General features: G+C 35.6%; 2 protein-coding genes across 3 annotated transcripts in view; both read left to right on the top strand.

Moving 5' to 3' along the window:
• The window catches only part of LOC112045919 (cholesterol transporter ABCA5), a 52340-nt gene extending 44605 nt beyond the window's left edge, over nucleotides 1-7735 (top strand). For both annotated transcript variants that reach the window (XM_024082305.2, XM_024082306.2), the window contains exons 29-36: nucleotides 336-496; nucleotides 1050-1257; nucleotides 1644-1735; nucleotides 1819-1903; nucleotides 1997-2078; nucleotides 2309-2441; nucleotides 2809-2972; nucleotides 3568-7735. In XM_024082305.2, the coding sequence (XP_023938073.1) occupies nucleotides 336-496; nucleotides 1050-1257; nucleotides 1644-1735; nucleotides 1819-1903; nucleotides 1997-2078; nucleotides 2309-2441; nucleotides 2809-2972; nucleotides 3568-3680 (1038 nt within the window). In that variant the 3' untranslated portion in view covers nucleotides 3681-7735. The remainder of the gene's footprint in view (nucleotides 1-335; nucleotides 497-1049; nucleotides 1258-1643; nucleotides 1736-1818; nucleotides 1904-1996; nucleotides 2079-2308; nucleotides 2442-2808; nucleotides 2973-3567) is intronic.
• A 9255-nt stretch (nucleotides 7736-16990) lies between these two features.
• The window catches only part of LOC112045914 (prestin), a 51357-nt gene continuing 47835 nt past the window's right edge, over nucleotides 16991-20512 (top strand). The window contains exon 1 of the mRNA XM_052883189.1: nucleotides 16991-17116. The gene's annotated coding sequence lies outside the window, so the exon portion shown is untranslated. The remainder of the gene's footprint in view (nucleotides 17117-20512) is intronic.

A 20512-nucleotide genomic window follows, 5' to 3' on the forward strand; every position in this document is an offset into this window, starting at 1 on the left:
TTTTGGGGACGTAAGTACGAGTATCATTATAATGGATACTAACTACTCTATGTTACCTATATCAATAATGTGATTTTTTCTGTGTATTTGCGTTAAGTTCCTTAAGGCTGATATGGGGATTGAGCCCAGAAACTGTTCTAGAATTATCTAGGGTAATGAAACGGGTTCTCTAAGGGTGTCTGTCTTCTACCATTCGGACCTCAGCTTATTGAAAACGGCAATTTCTTACATGCTGCGGAACCAACTATGATTACTGATTCACTCCACAAATCCCTGCCCTGTATGTCTCTATAAACTGAGGAGTCTCACAGAATAACTTGAAAATTATTGTGCAGGTGATGCTCGACGGGCAGAACATCGACGACACCCAGTCGGGCCCGTTTCAGATGCTCGGCTACTGTCCGCAACACGACGCGCTGTGGAAGAACGTCACCATCCGCGAGCACATCGAATGCTATGCTGCCATCCGTGGTATCAGCAAGGCTGACACGCCGAGGTTCGTTCCCTTTATTCACAGGCCTCAATAGCTTCACGGTAAAGGTGTTGGACTGAGAGTTCGTGGTTCGATTCTCTTAATACTGTATTCAGTGACTTCAAATAGTTGGAGGGGAACAAGAAAATTGATCATATTTAAAAGATATGTTTATTATTCTTAAAAAAAGTGAAGGATCCTATTTCTGACTCCAATTTAGGTCCTTGTGCGTAAAAAAGTAATTTGGTTTAACATGATGATTCGCTGTGTAAAATGCTGCCATCCGCAACATCAGAAAGATTCGTTAACTTTATTCAAAGTGAACCTTGCTTCTGATTCCAATTATGATCGTAGTATAGGGGCATGGAAATGTCATTTGTTTTGCTATGTTGAATCACTGACTGATGAAACAAGGAGAAAGGTCCACTTGATGTTAAGTGGAAAATCATCACCATGATAGAGATGAACTCTACAAACACGTTATATTAATGCAACAACCTGCTCCTTTCAACCAGAGGAATAAGTCTTAAGCCTCATGCTGAGGGTTTGGTGATGATGATGATTGTGCTAATTTCAGGATAGTAGACGCGTATTTGCACGGGCTGCAGATAATGGAGCACGCGGGTAAAAACGCTGAAGAATGCTCAGGAGGGACGCGCCGCAAGCTGTCCTTCGCGTTGGCGATGGTGGGCAGTCCGCGCGTGGTGCTGCTGGACGAGCCCTCCACCGGCATGGACCCGAGGAGCAAGCGCTTCCTCTGGGACACTATCCTGGCCAGTTTCCAGGTAAGCTGAGAGTCCATAAACGGTTGATGCTTGATATTTAGAAACAAGGAAAAGTTTTGATTGACCGTGGCAAAGATTACGACGGCTTGCTTTACGGCAGAAGATTTTTTTAAATCTTATCTAATTGAAGTATATTTCAATAGCCGGTAATAGGCTGTTGGATATCGGCAAGTGGTCACAGTGGAATAATGAAATCTTGATTCCCTAGATGGTATCGCAGAACATTTTTCTTCTCAATCATCTCCTTCATGCCTTCTATTGCCATCTGCCAGCGTACGCCAGCCAGTAATATCCGAGTATGCATTTCCCCTATTCAGCTTTAGACAGTCGTGTAAATCTATCTTTAGTGTAACACCTAATGATGTCGTGAATGTTTGTTTACGCAGGGTAGAAAAGGTGCTATTTTGACGACACATTCCATGGAAGAGGCTGATGCATTATGTTCTAGGGTTGGAATTATGGTTAAGGGAGGTTTAAGGTGAGGACTATTTTTATACAAAGTTATTATTACTGTTTTATTAATTGAGTTTCTGAAATGTGTGTTTTCCTTTTTCAAACCAGATGTATTGGTTCAACGCAACATTTGAAGAATTTATACGGGGCTGGATATACCCTCGAGATGAAAATTGGGCAACACAATCAACCTGTAAGTAACTTTTTATAAAGAAAGGACATTTAAATAAAGCACTTTTATAGGACGAGGCTGGAAATGAGTTTATGGTTATTTTATTATTTCCAGATATTAGAAACTGATTTGTCGTTGACTCCATCTCCGTTGCGGTCGCCTGACAACTCGCCGTCGTTGGGGGAGGCAGATGAAGGTGAACTATAACTTATTAATCTTTGATAAGTCAGTCAGTTGACTGAAACCTACAATTGTATCAATTTTATTAACCGATGAAGTAACGTACCGCCATCCATTATGTATTATCCACACTTTTGAATTTTCATAAGTGTCCAAAATTTTGCTAAATTATGGTTTTTTTTTCAATTATTTGTAATCGAATTAGATTGCATATTGACAATGTACCTACCTACCAATTATTTGTAGGATCTGGAGGGAATTCCGCGGCTGCGGACGCGGAGTGCGAGGGGGAGGCGGACCCGGAGGGGGACACGGTGGACGTCAGCATACACACGCCGCTGGTCGGCAACACGCCGTCGATACGACTGCACCACCATCGGTGAGTCTAGTTACCCCGTTGAACCCATGCTTTTCAACAAATCAGCAAGTAAACGCAGCCTTAAACTAATCTTATAGAAAATGACGGAGGAATTTTTTTTTTTTAAGTCTGTCATTATACCTGCAATCTGTCGTGAGACATTCAGCGGGATTTTAAGTATTTGAATTATGGCGTGTTTAATGCGAAATCGAAAAATGATGAGAATGGTGATGAGTCTTTGACCACTAATATGTGAATGTTCATCCACGTCCACTTTAGCCAGAGGACGAAACAGTGCAAAACACCAATATTCCTTTTCCTTGAAAATATTTTTACGGCCTGGGTTTTTCTTGTTTTTCCCTTTAATCCTAAGCTCTGTTATGTCTAGCACGGAGTCCTCGGGCGGCGCGAGCGCTGATGCCGCCATAGCTCTGGTGGCGCAGCTGTTCCCCGCCGCCACGCTGGAGGAGAGCTTCGCGGAGCGGCTCGTGTTCTCCGTGCCGCAGAGCTCTGTCTCCAGCCTCGCGCAATGCTTCCACCAAATCGAGGACGGTGAGTTTATGCGCTGAGGCCACCGTAGCTCTGCTGCTAGTTATTCCCAGCTCCAACGCTGGAGCAAGGTGAACGTGAACGGTTTTCAGAGTCCAGCAACATCTCTGTTTCTCTTTCCACTATTAATGTATTAGGTATTGGCTGATAATGATTATACAGAATCATTCCGTTCAATCCACATTGGAACATGATTAGACTAAACACCTAACCCCTAACCTAGAAATAAGAGTCGCCTGCTTGGGAGTTAGGATCCCTTGCATTAGATTGGAGGTTTGCATTAGATGATCTGTTCACGGAGACCTGTGCCCTGTGTAAATAGACGGAGTCGTTGGATCCTTATAGTCCGATGATGCCTTCTTTGCCGTCTTTCCGTACCGTCAAGCGATTTAGCGTTCCGGTGCGATGTCGCATAGAAACCGTCAGAGATGTGGGTAGTATAAACAAGTAACTCTTCTAAGTAAGGCCGCTTGCATCTCAGACTGCATCGTCACTGATCATCAGATGAGATCGCAGTCAGAAGCAAACTAATCATGAAACAAATAAATAAAAGATGAATGAATAATGATTGATGACGGAGAGTTTGTTTGTTGCGCAGCGAAGGAGAAGCTGAACATCGTGGAGTACAGCTTTAGTCAGACGACGCTCGAGCAGGTGTTCCTGAAGTTCGCGCAGACAGAGAACGTAGAGTCTTCAGACCAAGAGCATTAGGGAATCGTTAATAGATTAAGGTGCCAAGAGACGTTGACTTTGTCATTTTTAAAACGCTCTTTATTTGAGTTCAGGCGTTTTGAGTTCTGCCAAAGAGTTCAGGTGTTTTGAGTAAGAATCCTAAGTGTTAAACGCGTGCTCTGTGGTATCCAGTACATTAGAGATGCTAAATAATTGAAAATTTCGTTCGCGATTGTAATGCCATTTACATTATTTAGGTGTTGCTATGGTTACTCCTACGTACGTCGGTAACATCCGAAAACGTGCTAATGCGCATAGGTCAACTTACAGGCAGTATACTATACCTATGTTATCTGCGCGGTGCCGTAGTTACAAACATGACAAATAACGTGAAACGCAGAACTAAGGACGGCTAAACTCTTACTGTGTTGTATCTTTAGATAGGTCCTCAATTAAAAATTCTATTGTGAAATGTTTCAGTAATATACGTGTTTTTAAAACATGAAAGCATCTGACAATCGTGGCACACTCTCGCGATGCAGATACCTATTTAATTTCATTACAAAATCTCAATTCATTATTTCCTTTTTATTTGATTGATTATATAATTAGGTATTTCATTTCGTTGTTAATTAATGCTTTTGACTTCTTAATTATGTTTGAAAATTTTGTGTAAAATTGCAAATCCATATTTATACTTTGCAAATGCACACAAAAGTTTCTTTGCATAATTTTGCAAAGTAAAGTTATATGCTAAAATAGTAAAAAAATATGCTATTCTATTTTTTATTTCTGACAAATCCGGTAGCAACGCAAAGATCTGTCAAAAAAGTATTGAGAGCATTATATTGTAAATTTTGACAAATTGTGAGGTTTTTGCGGAAAATAGCAGAATAAACGTTTCACACGTCATCATAAACTTAAATAAAGTACTGTTTCTCACAAAGTTAATAAAAAATCATAGAGTTAACGTCGCTTGTGTTAGAAATTTTGTGCTTTTTGAAAAAAAATGTAAAATAATGAATACGCTTCTGGTATATTCTGTAGTTTATTTCTTCAGGTTTCCTTGGGCTTTTTTGTATGAAGTTTCCAGTCGAAGAGAGAAAAGAATAATTAGGTGTTGTAGTATATAATAATTATTAAGATAAATTCATGTTGTTAAAAGCCACGTCACTTTACTTGTTTGTGATGTTTGGATGTTGCTGTTTGTTAAATTTAGCTTGGAATGTTTAATTTCAATTGTTTTGATGTGTGCGAGGGGCATTGAGTGACGTGGGCTGTTAATAATGTGTCTATATCTTTTGTGTCACTTTCATCGTATTGAGGGGAACAACCCAGTGCTGTGAAGCCCGTAAAAATATCAAAGTCTCTATATACAGGTTGTTTACATTTTAATATCGATTCAAATACACGTTTCTTGGACAATTTATTTGAATGACTTAGCACTAGCAGGCAGGCCTAGATTATTACATATATGTACATATTATTAGACAATGTTGCGTTCTTTATATGAAGACTGAATTTTGTGTGTATCACAAATGTTTAGTGAAATATTCAAGTTACCTTTTTTAATATTATATTCTTTTTAACTTTGAAAAGCGGTAAAAAATGTAGCGACAATATTAAAAAGTTAAACAGCCTTTTTATAGAAACACTATTGGCGTTATGATGAAAGTAGGTATATGGATACTAGGTCGTGTTGATACTTTGTAAATTTTTTTATAATTTGATATTTTAGTAGCAACTTTTATATACCGAGTAGAATCAGATAGCACTATGTTTGTAATGATGTTGGCTGCGTTTATTATGTACTTTACAAAACTCTGCTTAATTACATAAATCTAAAAAAACCGTGTAGGAATTAACATAACAACTTTTAGTCAATTAAATATTATTTATTAATTACTAAAAGATTTCTGTACTATAATCAAAAGAGTCTTCTCAGCGTTTAGTGGTTGTTGGCGTATAAATAATATGGTCCATATTCAATCTATTATTATATCTTTAAAATTCGTTACTATGATATCTATAACGATAAGAAGAAAAAATATAACGTTGATGAAAATATTCAAAAAACAAAATCACAACCAATCATCAAAAAAGTAATTTTATGAATTGCTGAACAACTCATAAAGTTATTTTTTTATTACACTCATGGATAGTGATTTTTCAAGTGTTCAAGAGCAGCCATATATAACAAACATAGTGCTCATGTAAATAATAATATTAAAATGTAATCAATTATACACATACGGTCACGTGCAGTGCCTAAACTATACTGTGACCAATTAACTTACCATCGGGAAAGTTCGTCAATAATAATAATATCATTGAGTTCTAACGCTGAATAAAAAACACTGTAATATCGCCACTTTTAAAAAGTTAATAATTGACTAATTTCATAATTTAAACTTCTTATTTTATGATTACCTAATAATGTGTTAGATACTAGGATGCTAGATCATATCTTAAGGGACGAATAGGTACAAAATATAATAGAAGAAAATCAATGTGAAATTGTGGAATTATAGAGCTTTGGTATCGGAAAGAGATAATATTGTTGATGGATATTAACGGGAAGGAAAATGCAATAGTATTAAAGTGGAAAAGCATTATAGGAGCGGAGATGGCAAATGATATGTTTGACAAATTAAAAGGGCGGAATATAGCAAATTGTTACGTCGCAAATGTCCGTAGGTAAAAAGGTAAATGTTAATTTTGATGTCATTCATTTGGTAACTTTTTATTTATCTTCTGACCGTGAAAAATTTATACATTCGTATTTGCAATACTCCGCATGGGTATTAGTTTATAATTTAACTTATAGTTTGACTTTTAAATGTGGTGATAGAGTTATATCGTCAATATTTTCTGTAAGCTCTCATTTTCATTTTGAGTTAAGATTAAATTTATTTTTAAGTTAAAGAAAATTTTTGTCGATTAATAACGGAGTGTCTAAACGATGTTTGTGAATATTTTTCAAAATTTAAATTTCAGTCAGACTTAAAATTCAAAAATATCTTAAATTTAAAAGTACTTGTAATTATGTGTACCTACTTGCGTTTGGATTTATGTAGGTTTTTCGATATATAAAGCACCGGTTGCAAGAATAAATAATTATTTAACGATAAAATTTCTATTATAAAATTTCAAAATAAAGTTGAAAACACAATATCTGTTGAATAAAAATAAATTTGTGTCATAGATCAATCAGCGATCAGAATTTTCTTTGAACGGGAACTCAATAAAAATCTTGAAAAATATTTCTAAACGTCGTCAAGTCAAGTAGTAGTTTTAGGGTTTAGGTAATGAAAAATATACAGTATTAGTTTGTTTATGGTCGTATAATCAACTTTCAGTATGTGATTTTTTTTCTAGTCACCAATTTTTGTCATGCTCTTATATAACATTCAGTAGTTGATTTTAATTTAATAAAAAATACATTTTGTACCTTTATTTTTAAAATATTTTATATTTATTTGTAATGCGTTTAGGTACTCAATCAGTGATTGAATCAATTTATTTTTATAAAATAAAATATTTTTTATCATATTGTTTGTATATTATAATATTTTTTATCATAGTGTGTAAGATGTGCATACTTTATTCTGGTGCTACGTCTTTGTAACTAAATTGCCCGATGTTATATTAATGATATCCCTTTTTGTAATAATCCTTGGAAAGGGTAGCACTATTATGACGAAATAATTAGATAATATCATATGTTTACTTAAATATGCAGGCTTTCCAGGCACTGTCACCAATGCTGCACATGTGGTAGGACGAAGTTATCGAGTTTTAAATTCGATGCATTACATCTGAACATATTTTTATAATTCTTTTTTAAGCAAATAGGTAGTTAAAAACCCTGCGCAAAAAGCGCATCTATTTTCTCATGTAGTTAATTTAAGTTATATGTACTGAATGTTATATATTTGCAATATTCCGTAAATTTATTTTAGATTATTTACAATATATTTTATATTTAGTATGTTTTGCTATTTATCAAAAATCTGACATATTTGTATTGCGACATTGTTGAAATGTGTCTGAATTAGTAGAATTGTTATAAGAAATAAATAACATAAAATTTGTTGCATTTTTTTATTTGTGTTTATAAATCATAGACAATAGCAAATTGCGGCTAGGTAGGTACCACCTAAAGTCACCATCTGTATGACTTCGTTAAATACTATGGTAAGTAAAACTAGACTGTAGAAATATTTTGAACTTTGTAAAATTACGAGACGGACAATTATTGTTTGTCCATATTACCTATATGAAAATAATTCATTTATTTATTAATGAATAATCGTAACGAACGAACTTACTATATGTTTATCTCTATTAAAACCGTCACATATGGTTTTACGTTTTTAAAAACTGTTTATTGTTTACTCAGTAATTTGTAAAACGGAGGCACAGGTATTAACAACGTCAGCTTTTGTTTGAGATAGATATCTTATGTTAATTTACATTGGGATCCGGTTTGACATGAAAAGATGAAAGAATCGGGTCTTACTTATTTGTCTAGAACTCACCATCTGACGGTTTCTAGATATAATAAGTAGATATATGATCTCATAAAACATGGGTGCATATCATTGGCTCCATACAAATATATTCCAGGAAAAACGAGATCGACTTCGATCACAAAACCGGCAGTGATCACCGAATGGTAAGAGGTACGTATAACCGTAAACGTATATATTTTTACTCTGGTGTAACTAGAATGGCACCGATTGGTGAAGTCTACGCTCCGACCTACTCGTGCCTAAATCCAAAACCCCGAGAGCTTTCAACTGGAATTGCAGAACTGCTTCGAGTGCCTAACAGATTGCGTTACTGTGGACGATCTAGACAACACTACAAATAGTATCAAATTGAAATTAAAGCATTAAATTAGGTATACTCTCACATGAATCTGTAAATAAATCGATTGGAATCATAAGTGTAGGTACTCGGAAGGTTGGAACTTGACTGGACTGTACTTACTCGTGTAAGTAGGTAGGTATCTATCAACCTCTTTACACAATAACGTAAAACCTTAATCATTAATAATAACAAGGAGAAAAAATTATAACATCTTATAAAATAACGATGAACAACCATTATACTATTCAGATTACGTTCCACTTGGTGCCGCTTACCTACGTCTGGAATTAATAATAACATTAAACAGGTATCTACTTATGTAATTTTATAACTAGCTGACTCAGCAAACGTTTTGCCTTATAAACATTTTGGGATGGACCACCCTTGTCACTTAGAAAAATAGATGTTGGCCGATTCTCAGACCTATCTAGTATACACACAAAGTTTCATAAAAATCGGGCCAGCCGTTTCGGAGGTATTTGATAACAAACACCGCAACAGAACAACAACAAGCAATTGGTGCTCAAGTGAAAAGCCATCGCTTATCAGAGCTACACTTAATATGGAATCAAGGAATTTGCATATTTCTTGCATTCCAGCAAATAACCTAGAGTTTTTGCCTAGAGCAAACGAAACTTTTTCTTAAATAGGTTAGGTTAAAATATATCTTTGGTTTGAATGATGACATACTATTTATGGTTTTTATTGGAGAAGCTGTAGATAAGTAAAGCCATTGTTATGAAATATTGTAATAAATTATTTCAACTTAAAGATTAGAATTCTGATTGTATCAAGGTTTAGTCGTAGTATATACCGTAGTACACATAGTACCTACATATTTCTATTTCTAAACGAATATTATAATATTTCCTTTCCTCTTTATAAAGAGGAAAGATTTGATTGTTTGTTTATTTGTTTGCATAGGCTTTGCAACTACTGGACCGATTTGAAAAATTCTTTCACCATTCCAATCCTACATTATCCCTAACATAGGCTATATTTTATCCCCATATTAACCGCGAGGCGTCGGCTAGTTAATTATATTTTGGTTTAGTTTACGAGTAGTTATAAGTTTACCATCATAGTATCTTTGTACGAATTTGCCTTATACACATTGATAGAGTCCAGCAATGTGTTTGTCTTATCGCCTTAAGTGGCCGGTTGTATATAAATGCTTTTTAGGTCAAAACTTTTCTTCTTCTCTTAAAAATATGGTTGTGATGTTCTTAATTTCGGAATCGCATTTACTTAGATAGTTTTTAAAAAGATTTCAAACGGTTAAAAACAATTAACTAAAAAAGGGGTCAGGTTTTTTACTTATATCTTAAAAATTATCTAAGATATTTTCAATCTTTAAAAACTGTAACTTTCAGTAATTATTAAGCTAATTATTGTATTTAAAAAAACACTAGTTTGTTTGTGTATTATTCTGGTAGCTTCGTTGGTCCAGTCATTGGCCTGTGCGTTCTTCAGCTTGATCGTGAAGTCCTTGGTCCTGTGAAATACGAGTATAGAGATTTTACTGCTTCCAAAAAATCTTTAGTAACAGCTCGAAATTGGTTGGTGGCATTACAATCCCGTACCTTGAATAGGACTTTAAGCTGACGGCCCCGATCATTGCAGATTATTATCCTAAGCTCGCCAAAACGCGTTAAAACAGTGTGGTGTGTCTAAATCTTTCTACTATTAGAAGAAACAAAATTAAACCCAGACTGGCCCAGAGTATGCGAACTTAGCGTAAAGAATCTAGACTGTCTCAATGTGACTACGGCTTAACATTTACAGAGATTATCAAAGTAAACTAACGTATGATGCAAACAATGCAACCCTGATAGCACGGTAACACTTGTTTATGACACTTTATAGCGTGTGAGGCAACCCCCTACAAGGTCAGACGGCCTATCAATTAAGTAGAGTAAATGATCAAATAGATAAATTGATAGATAACAGCTGGTTACGTTTTTTTGTTATTTTTAATTGATGCAATAACGCTTGATTCTAACGGATGGCCCTAATCATCAACAGCCTTCTGCTGGACAAAGGCAAAAACTCCCTTTTTTTACATTCAATCATGCTTGACAGTAAGCGATGATGCAGCCTATGGTGGAACGCGCTTGCCTAGAAGATGCCTATTCACTCTTACCTTCACCACTCCACCACTCCACCTTATGCCTGGTAGTTCTATGGTAAAAAGGTGAAGAGGGAACTAGATCGAAAAGTTCCTGAGCGCACTCTATGAAATAAATCCTGTAGAACACCGACAGACAGGCAACTTTTCGGCTATGCTCCAATAATTGCAATTTTGCATTAGTTAGCGCCTTGTTACCGATAAGCCTTCTAGCTCGGCTGATCCACCGAGTCCAGAGCAGCAAGCTGGTATTTAGCTGATCCATCTAATAAATGGAAGCAGTACTCCATGCACGAACCTGCGCTTTGTAAAGAGTAAGAAGCTGTTCCGGCTTGAAGTAGCGCTTTACCTTATTTAGGACATCGAGCTTTTCCCTGTCACTTATTTAATGTCTCCAGTCTACCTAGTCAAAGGTCGTCTTTCTAACAGCTTGGAATCGCAACGTCCATTGACTCTTCGAACGCTGTGCCCCGCCCATTGCTACTTCAGCTATGCGACTCGTTCAGTAACGTAACTTCTGTTTTTCTGTGGATCTCTTAATTTCAGATTCGATCTTACAGAGATACTCCGAGCATAGTTCGCTCCAGCGCCCGTTAAGTAAGTTTGAACTACGGGTTACTCTTATATGACAAATGTAACTAAAAAATTTAAATATTGAATATAAATCGAACAATTGGATATCTTACTTTGTTATATAAAAAAATATATTTTTCTAAATTTTAATTCTATTCGTGTGACTCAAACATAGAGGTGGGACGTAATAGATGAAATCTGAATGCTGCTTGCAGTTTTGGAAGGAAAGATGGAAAGTAAAAACTTAAAAAGGTTTTTGCACTGCAACTTATAACACAAGTTGCAGTGCAAAAACCTTAATCTGATCTACCTTTTGTAGATCAAATAAAAATGCTTCGGAGGTCTGAAATAATATGTACATTTTTATTGTCATTTTGAAATAGTTTTCAAGTTATTCAAGAAACTCTGTCCAAGAAACTTTTAATAGATTAGAGATTACTTAGCAACATATTAGCTACACTTTTTACCGGAAAATTCACGGTTCCCGTGGGATTTGTAAAAATCTTAACTACACGCGGACGAGGTTGAGGGCTTTCGCTAGTACTTAGATACCTAATATTTGCTCGTAATTAGGATAATACTTTTTTTGGTATTTTAAGTAAGTCGTTAAACAAATATAATAAGATAAGATTATGACAACTTAACATGGTTAAGAAACAGTTAATTAGGTACTTACAGTGTGGAATGTAGTACTTATATGCAAGTTCGTTGATTACACTCCTATGCGATGCGGGCGACGGAAGGACTGCGCGGGTGTGAAGTCGTGCGCGCGAGCTGGCAGTGGGGTGCATCAGTTGTGACTTTATCTGTTTTCACTACCCGCCTCCCGGTATCCGCGGACTATCGAGAGTGTTGCGAACGTATTTGCCAAGCTATAGGTACATGGTTAAGTTTATGTTTTGACATCTTTGAATTGGTCGTGATAGCCCAGTGGATATTACCTTCGATTCGGAGGGCGTGGGTTCAAATCCGGTCCGGGGCATGCACCTCAAACTTTTCAGTTATGTGCATTTTAAGAAATTAAATAACATATGTCTCAAGCGGTGAAGGAAAAATATCGTGAGGAAACCTGATAATTTTCTTAATTCTTTGCGTATGTGAAGTCTGCCAATTCGAATTCGGCCAGCATGATGGACTATTGACCTAACGCCACTCATTCTGAGAGGAGACTCATGCTCAACAGTGTGCCGAATAATCGTCTTGATCCGCATCATAATCGATTCGTTCGTTTAGAACTTTAGAGGCTACGATGTCCTAAACAGTCAGATAGACAAATCGTTTCGTCGGATCTTAAAAATAACGACTAAATGTACTATTCAGTAACTTACAATAATAAAATTATACAGTCAACATAAAAATACAAATTTTAATCACAATTTTTGCAAAGCTCAAGGATGCAAATAAATAACGACTTGGTTATGTTACATGTACTGTGCGCTGTTCGACGGTTTTTGTAACTCAGAAGGCCAGTGCCTACCTCTCTAACTTTTTTTAGTGATGGTAAGTGATGATGCAGTCTAAGATGGAAGCGGGCTAACTTGTTAGGAGGAGGATGAAAATCCACACCCCTTTCGGTTTCTACACGGCATCGTACCGGAACGCTAAATCGCTTGGCGGTACGTCTTAGCCGGTAGGGTGGTAACTAGCCACGGCCGAAGCCTCCCACCAGCCAGACCCGGACAAATTAAGAAAATCTCAATCTGCCCAGTCGGGATCGAACCAGGACCTCCGTCTTGTATATCCACCGCTTATACCACTGCGTCACGGAGGCCGTCAAAACTATATCTCTTTCGTTGCGTTGGGAAGAAAGAGAGCTTTCCGGTGCTTTTAGAAAATTTCATCTTCTTCCTGATTACTTTTTTAGAAAACATCAGTATAAGTTTCTAATAAAATTGTCGAAAACCAAACCCATTTTAATTTTTAGTCAATTACAATTATGTATTTATATTTTTCGAAGACAGTTTCGTTTGTAAGAGTAAGGTGTAGGTACAGGTTCGCACGTCAGTGAGTGGAACTAAGGGAGCGTCAGCAAAGCAGAGAAACATATTTATAAATTAATACATATTTCAACATTTTTTTTCTGTTCTTAAACTGACTTATTATAATTGATTGATGAATTGTTTGACATCTAAATTAATGCTTGATTTTCTTTTAATTTTTAAATTATAACTGACTATTTAACACTCTTTTTATGACTTTTGGTATTGTGATAATCACAACATTCAAATTTAAATCTGAAATTTAGTAATTATACAGCAATTTTATGATTTGTCTGCGTTTAGCACATTACTCGTAGCAAAAGTCAATGCAATATGAAAGGATAGGTATTTTGCAACGGTGCAGTCACGATCCTCTCCGGGCTTGTCATTATTTGAGGTACAATAATACGCAATACCAATCGTGGTTCTATACAAAATGTTTGATTGCTTGGGGTTACTTAGGTTATTAGCCTTTAGGCAGGGGCATGTTTACAATTCAAACGACAAAGATTTACCTACCCTAGAGTTATTTTACAATATAGCTTTATGGAAGGTAGAGTTTTATAACTTGATAGTTTGTCGACTTTAAATATACTTTTTATTTTTCTGTTATCATCTCATCAATATATCTACAGCCAGTTTAAAATCCAGATCCAAAAAATGATATTATCTTTTTCGTGGGTTGGTAATGCTATCTATGTTATGTGGCTGAGTTTGTTGTGGGCTCTTCTCGGACCAAGGCGCGTTTGGAACCCTCGTAACTTTAATTTTAAGTTTTCGACTATGATTACCAACATTAGATTAAATTAAATTATGACATAGTCCTGACATTTCAAAAGCGCTTGTAAACTAAACCTAATTGAAATAAATGAATTTTGAATTTGAATTTAATCCATACCTCGTTCTCTCAGACAAATTCCTCTATGCTCGTTCTATTGTATAATAAAAAATCCGAAATTGACCCGAGCCGGGAATTTAACCAAAAACCTTAACCAAACAATAAGCATTCCAGATTAAAAAAATCGTTTATTTCAAGTTTGACTGTCTAAAGATCTCCCACTAGTTCATATTGCAGTTTAAAGAAACTTTTTAAAGAAGTCTGTTAAAAAATACGTAATTCTCACGATTATATAATGATTTATTTATTTTGCTATCATCCGCGAAAATTCGGCGAACCCATGCGACAACGTCACCCAGGTCCGACAAAATACTCTCTACGTACGTTTCACCCCGAAACCGGAGCATCCTTAGGAGATGTTGACTCTACAACGTGCAATTGCAAAGTACTCACTTTCGGGGTGAAACGTACGTAGAGAGTATTTTGTCGGACCTGGGTGACGTTGTCGCATGGGTTCGCCGAATTTTCGCGGATGATAGCAAAATAAATAAATCATTATATAATCATGATGAACTTCCGCAAAGTAACGCCTGCTTCTATCCAATATGTAATTCTCACGCTTAAAAAGCTTCTACAATTTACGAAATTCTCAAACAAATCACAAAGACTTCGTCTTGGTCACCCAGCCGGTCTTTCAAGTGAAACTACTCGTAAACCCAAATTAGATACGACGTCTTCATAGTACCTGTAGTATTTGTAGTATAGATCATATAGTACTCGTAATAAGGATTGTACCATTTTGTGCTAACATGAGAAAACCTGTTAAATTAAAAATACGCACCTGATATCAACATTAACTGTACTTTGGTTTGTACAAGGATTAAGTTGTAGGAGACAACGGTAAATTCTTGACTGACTTGTAAAAAAGTACATTTTCTAAACCGAACGTATACAAACATATTGGGCACTAGGGAAAGTGGATGATCAAAATTATAATAGGCTGATGATAGTGATGAATATTTTCTTTTCCTTTTCTTTTCTTTTTTTTAAAAAGAATATTTGCCATATCCTTTTATAAATATGACCAATATTCCCATTCCCCTCCAACTAGTCGGGAAAGACTGTGCTAGGAGTGGGTACGACAATAGACCAACGGGGCGGGGACTGAACCACCAACCTCGATGATGAGTCCGACCGCTCTTACCTTTGAGCTATTGAGGCTATAGTTCAATACAAAATTGTTCAGTTAAGAGTTTCTTTGCTACTTTAGTACTTTGATTACCCTTAAATAACATAAAATCTAAATATTGAAATATAAAAACAGCTTGACCTTTTGCCTACGGCCTCCGTGGCGTAGTGATAAGTGCGGTGGATTTACAAGACTGAGATCCTGGGTTCGATCCACGGCTGAGCCGATTGGTATTTTCTTAATTGGTCCAGGTCTTGCTGGTGGGAGGCTTCGACCGTGGCTAATTAGCACCCCTCCGGCAAAGACGTACCGTTAAGCGATTTAGCGTATTCATACAGTTATGCTATATAGATAGTTACAATAGGATAACAAAACATTAATAAAATTTAGCATTTAAATTTTAACAGTCGTAAATATGTTCTAACTATAAGTAAGATAATAATATAAATTACAACTATAATTATTATTATTATCTTACGAATAAAGAGAATTTAATTTTTAATTGTAAAGTTGGTACTTGTTTAGGAGACAAAGACAATAATGCAATTAATTTTAAATGTATTGTTCTCTCATAATACCTTGATAATGAACGTGACCTTGCATTGCATATCAACATTTAAAGCTAAAAACCTTTCGGGAAAATGTACTTTATAAACTGTTTTAATAATTCTTATTATTTCGATTTTCAATTTTTGATGTGAAGAAGAAGAAATACTTTATTGCATACAAAAATACAAATAAATAATAACATGAAAAAAATATATAATTTTAACTTTGCATTTAATAAGTTATGTGGTTTTTATAAACGTTAAATATAACCAAGTATGAAGAATGAGGATTTTTTTACTCGTTTATCCCATTGACTGGTATGTCGTTGGATAGGTCTTTAAAAATAATGCAGTTGTGTTTTCGAAGATTTAAAGTAGGTACTAAATTTTGTTAGAGCCAAGTGTCCCCCCTCTCTGACAGATAAACAATAGTGAATATTAGTGGATACGTAAAAAAGTCACAGAAGTTGTAAATCTATACTAATATCATAAAGAGTTAAAGGTAAAGCCTATGGCGTTGTAGGAGATCTCTGAATCTGCTGAACCGATTTGGAAAATTCTTTTAGCACTAGAAAGTCACGTCATTTGTGAGTGTCATATGCTATATTATATTCCCGTATTCTCCCGGGATTGGGAACTACGCGGGTGAAACCACGGAGCATCGTCTAGTATAAAATAAAAATAAAGTGAAAAGCATCACGACGAAGTAGGAAATAAAATTAAAACAGTTGTAGTCAACAAACTAAGAACCACCATTCTCAGTATATGTAGACCTGCGGAACCCTACACTGTATGCATTTAGTCGAATTTTTTAAATTATATCTATGCTAATATTATAAGGCTGAAAAGTTTGTTTGTTTGTTTGGACTCGCTAATCTCAGGAACTACTGGTCTGATTTGAAAAATTCTATCAGTGTTTGTTAGCCTATTTATCGAGGAAGGCTACAAGCTATATATTATCCCCGTATTCCTACGGTAACGGAAACCACGCGGTAGAAACCGCGCGGCGTCAGCTAGTTATCCAATATGCTGGGATAGAGTCATAAACTCTCGCTGAGTCTGGTTCCTTAACCGTAAACACATTAATGTGATAGAAAGGTAAAGAAGTAAGAACGGTAAGAAGGCAATTAAAAATCGCTACCGCTTATAACTCGAGTCGATCTAACTATCAGATATTAGAAATAACCGAGGAATTATCACAATAATACTCGCTCAGTGTGTGCTTTCTGCGGGCGGGGGACCGACGCCCGACGGTAATGGCGGACTAAAAAGTAATAAAAGGACTATAACATAAAATAATAGTGATTAAATAAGTGTTTTAGTTAAAATATTGGAACTAATCAAGGTTAGTAAAATATGTCTTGTTTTATACAGGTACATACTTACAGATATTTTTTTGCACTGCCCACGAATTAAATTTTCACCATTTTCCCGAAATGATAAACATTGTATCCTATCTTATAGGTAATCATCATCACTGATTTGTTTCCCAAACCGTCGAAACCTAGTTTAATACGGAAACGTAGAAGTAAGTAAGAAAGTAGTAGATATTCACAAATTATCAATTTAAAGTTTTAAGGGTTTGATACGAAAAGCTGGTAATGTAAAAAAACGGAAGACTTTTTATATAAATTTCAATAATTTTGCTTTAACAGCTCAAAGGTTAAAACACCGACATCATGCATCATCGGTAGATCACATTTAAAAGATATATAGGACAAAATACTGATATTTGAAATGAAACTATTTCAGTTTCGTGTTCATCTTTGTGTTTTCGGTAGGTACATATTTATTAGGAATGTTTTTGGAAACCTTTCGCTTCATTCAACCTCCTAAACACTGAGTTATCGGAAGCTGGCGGCAATCCAAATGTTTACAATGAGTTTGTATTGTATTTATTCGTTTAGATGAAGTGAAAGTAAACAAGGAAAATGCGTATGGCACAAACATTGTTAATTTCAGCAAAACTCATCTTGTGGATGCATTATGTTTCTTTTTCTTCTCATCTTAGATCACTTACGTTTAAAAAAAACAGACCGAAAAAGAGTGACGGCTAAAAGTACCGAAGTTTTATTTCTGATTAAGTATTTGTTTTGTCTCCTAAGTAACTGGCAAACATTGGTAGGTAACCATTCCAATCTTATTCGTCGTCATCAACCCATATTCGGCTCACTCAGAGCTCGAGTCTCCTCTCAGAATGAGAGGGGTAAGGCCAATAGTCCACCATGCTAGCACTCGAATTCGAACCCACACCCTCCGGAATCGGAGGCAGAGGTCATATCCACTGGGCCATCACGGCTCTTATATCAATCTTATCTCTATCTCAATCTTATTCAGTAATTGAAAATTTAAAATTCAAAAAACCATCATCTAGTTAAGTTATTTTATGTTGGTAATAAATAGAATTAGATAAATTATGCCTTAATATTACATCTGCGTGTAATTAGCTATTATTAGCAATTAGTTTGGTACTTTTAAGATTCAAATCATAGGTACTCATATAGACACTAAGTACCTTAGTAGGCAAGGCACTTATTACATACGTACAATATCAATACGTACATAAGTTTATAAGTCAATTATTTCACACGCCACCGTTAACAATTAATAATTTTTTATCAAGATTTATCTAATTATACGTAATGAAAAGTGCAACGACCAACGACCTACCGACGTCTTAGATAACAGTTCTTGGCATTTTAGTTGCTTGTCTACATTCAGCGGTTGTTTTAAACCAAAATTACCTTTTGAAAAACAACCGAAACCGGTGTTAAGAAACCTGCAATCTGTATACTGAACTTTCGTTTCGTTTAATTAAGAATTTTCTTAATTCTCTACGTGTGTCAAGTCTGCCAATCCACTTTGGGCCAGTGTAGTGGACTAAGTCCTAACACCTCTCATTCTGAGAGGAGATTCGTGCTCAACAGTGAGCCACATATGGGTTGTTTATGATGATGATGAAACTGACCCCAGCATCAAACCCAGGACAGGACTTTAGGCAAGTTGCACTTTGCACTCCAGTAATATTTCGGTTGAATACTTTTCTATTCTCTAGGCACCTATGTTGTAATTGCTCTGTGTTTTATGCCTGGATAATTAACAATATAATAAGTACTAGCCGTGATAGCCTAGTGGATATAACCTCTGCCTCTGATTCCGGAGGGTGTGGGTTCGAATCCGGTCCGTGCATTTTAAAAAATTAAATATCACGTGTCTCAAACGGTGAAGGTAAATCGTGAAGAAACCTGCATACCAGAGAACTTTCCTAATTCTCTGCGTGTGTTAAGTCTGTCAATCCGCATTGGGCCGGCGTGGTGCACTTTGGCCTAACTCCTCTCATTCTGAGAGACGACTCGAGCTCAGCAGTGAGCCGAATATGGGTTGATAATGTTGTTGAACTAATAATCAAAAAATAAAACGTATACCCGTATACCATCTACTGTGTAAATAATCCACTAATTTATGGTGAATAGCTAAACAAGGCACATTAAACTTTGGTTGATGATCATTAAGTTATTTTTGGTCAAATTATGGCATACAAATTAGATAAATATGCCGACTAGAATATACATACATAATATGTATTTACCGGTACTTTAGCATCATATGAAATGTTTATAATATATTCATTATTCTCCAATTTATTTGTTTTTTTTTAATTTTTAATTTTTACCAATGTACACTACATAGTATAAAATAAATTCGCTTTCTCTGTCCCTATATCCCTCTATGTATGCTTAAATCTTAAAAAGTACGCAACGGATTTTGATGCGGTTTTTTTTAATAGATATAGTGATTAAAGAGGAAGAATAACTAGCGACCCGCCCTGTCTTCGCACGGGTGCAAAATACTAAATACACTACAGAAAAACTGTGAACGTTGTAAGCGGCGCGTTCCGGCTACGGAAAAGTTTGTGTGTGTGTATGTTTCTTTCTCCTTAACGCTGCGGCTACTGAACCGATTTGGCTGAAATTTGGGAAGGAAATAGATACTCTTCATCCTGGAAAAATCCATGGTTCCCGTGAGTACTTGTGAAAAACTGAATTCCACACAGACGAAATCGCGGGCGTCCGCTTGTATAAAAATACAAAACAATACATAAAGTTATAAAAAAAATCAACCCTCCCGCTGCGGGACATTTGAGTGCCCAAGCAACCGGTTTTATTATTTTTACATATTATCTTTCTTGTTCTTTTTATTATTGACCAACAAGTTAGCGGTGATATTAAAGACAACATATGACGTCATCGTACCGGAGCTTAAATTCATTAATTTCAAGCCACATTTAAGCTACACAATCTTGTCGTAGTAATTTCTGCCAACCAGCTGATGATCGTATGGTGATATTGTTTTTCCGGCTATATCTATATCTATCTATCTATATCTAAGTATACCTACTTATAATAAAACTGTAACAGGTCAAATTCCATACTGAATTACATTGAAGATATTTTGAATTTTTTTATTGAAGGGCATTATATGTAAAATCGATACGGAAGCCATAAATACATTTTTCCGATTTCTTGTCTGTCTGTCTGTTCGTACTCTTGAGCACGCTGAAACTACTGAATGAATTCAAATGTAACTTGGCACGATTTAAGACCATAGTACGGAGAAGGTGATAGGATACTTTTTGTTGCAAAAATTAAATCAGAAGGTGGTGAAACAGAGGTTGAAAGTTTGTATGGAAAGTCCTTAATTTTTAAAGTTACAGTTATAAAAATTTGTCCATAAATCATAA

The sequence above is a fragment of the Bicyclus anynana genome, chromosome 8 (genome assembly GCF_947172395.1).
Source record: "Bicyclus anynana chromosome 8, ilBicAnyn1.1, whole genome shotgun sequence".
In the NCBI taxonomy this organism is placed as follows: Eukaryota; Metazoa; Arthropoda; class Insecta; order Lepidoptera; family Nymphalidae; genus Bicyclus; species Bicyclus anynana.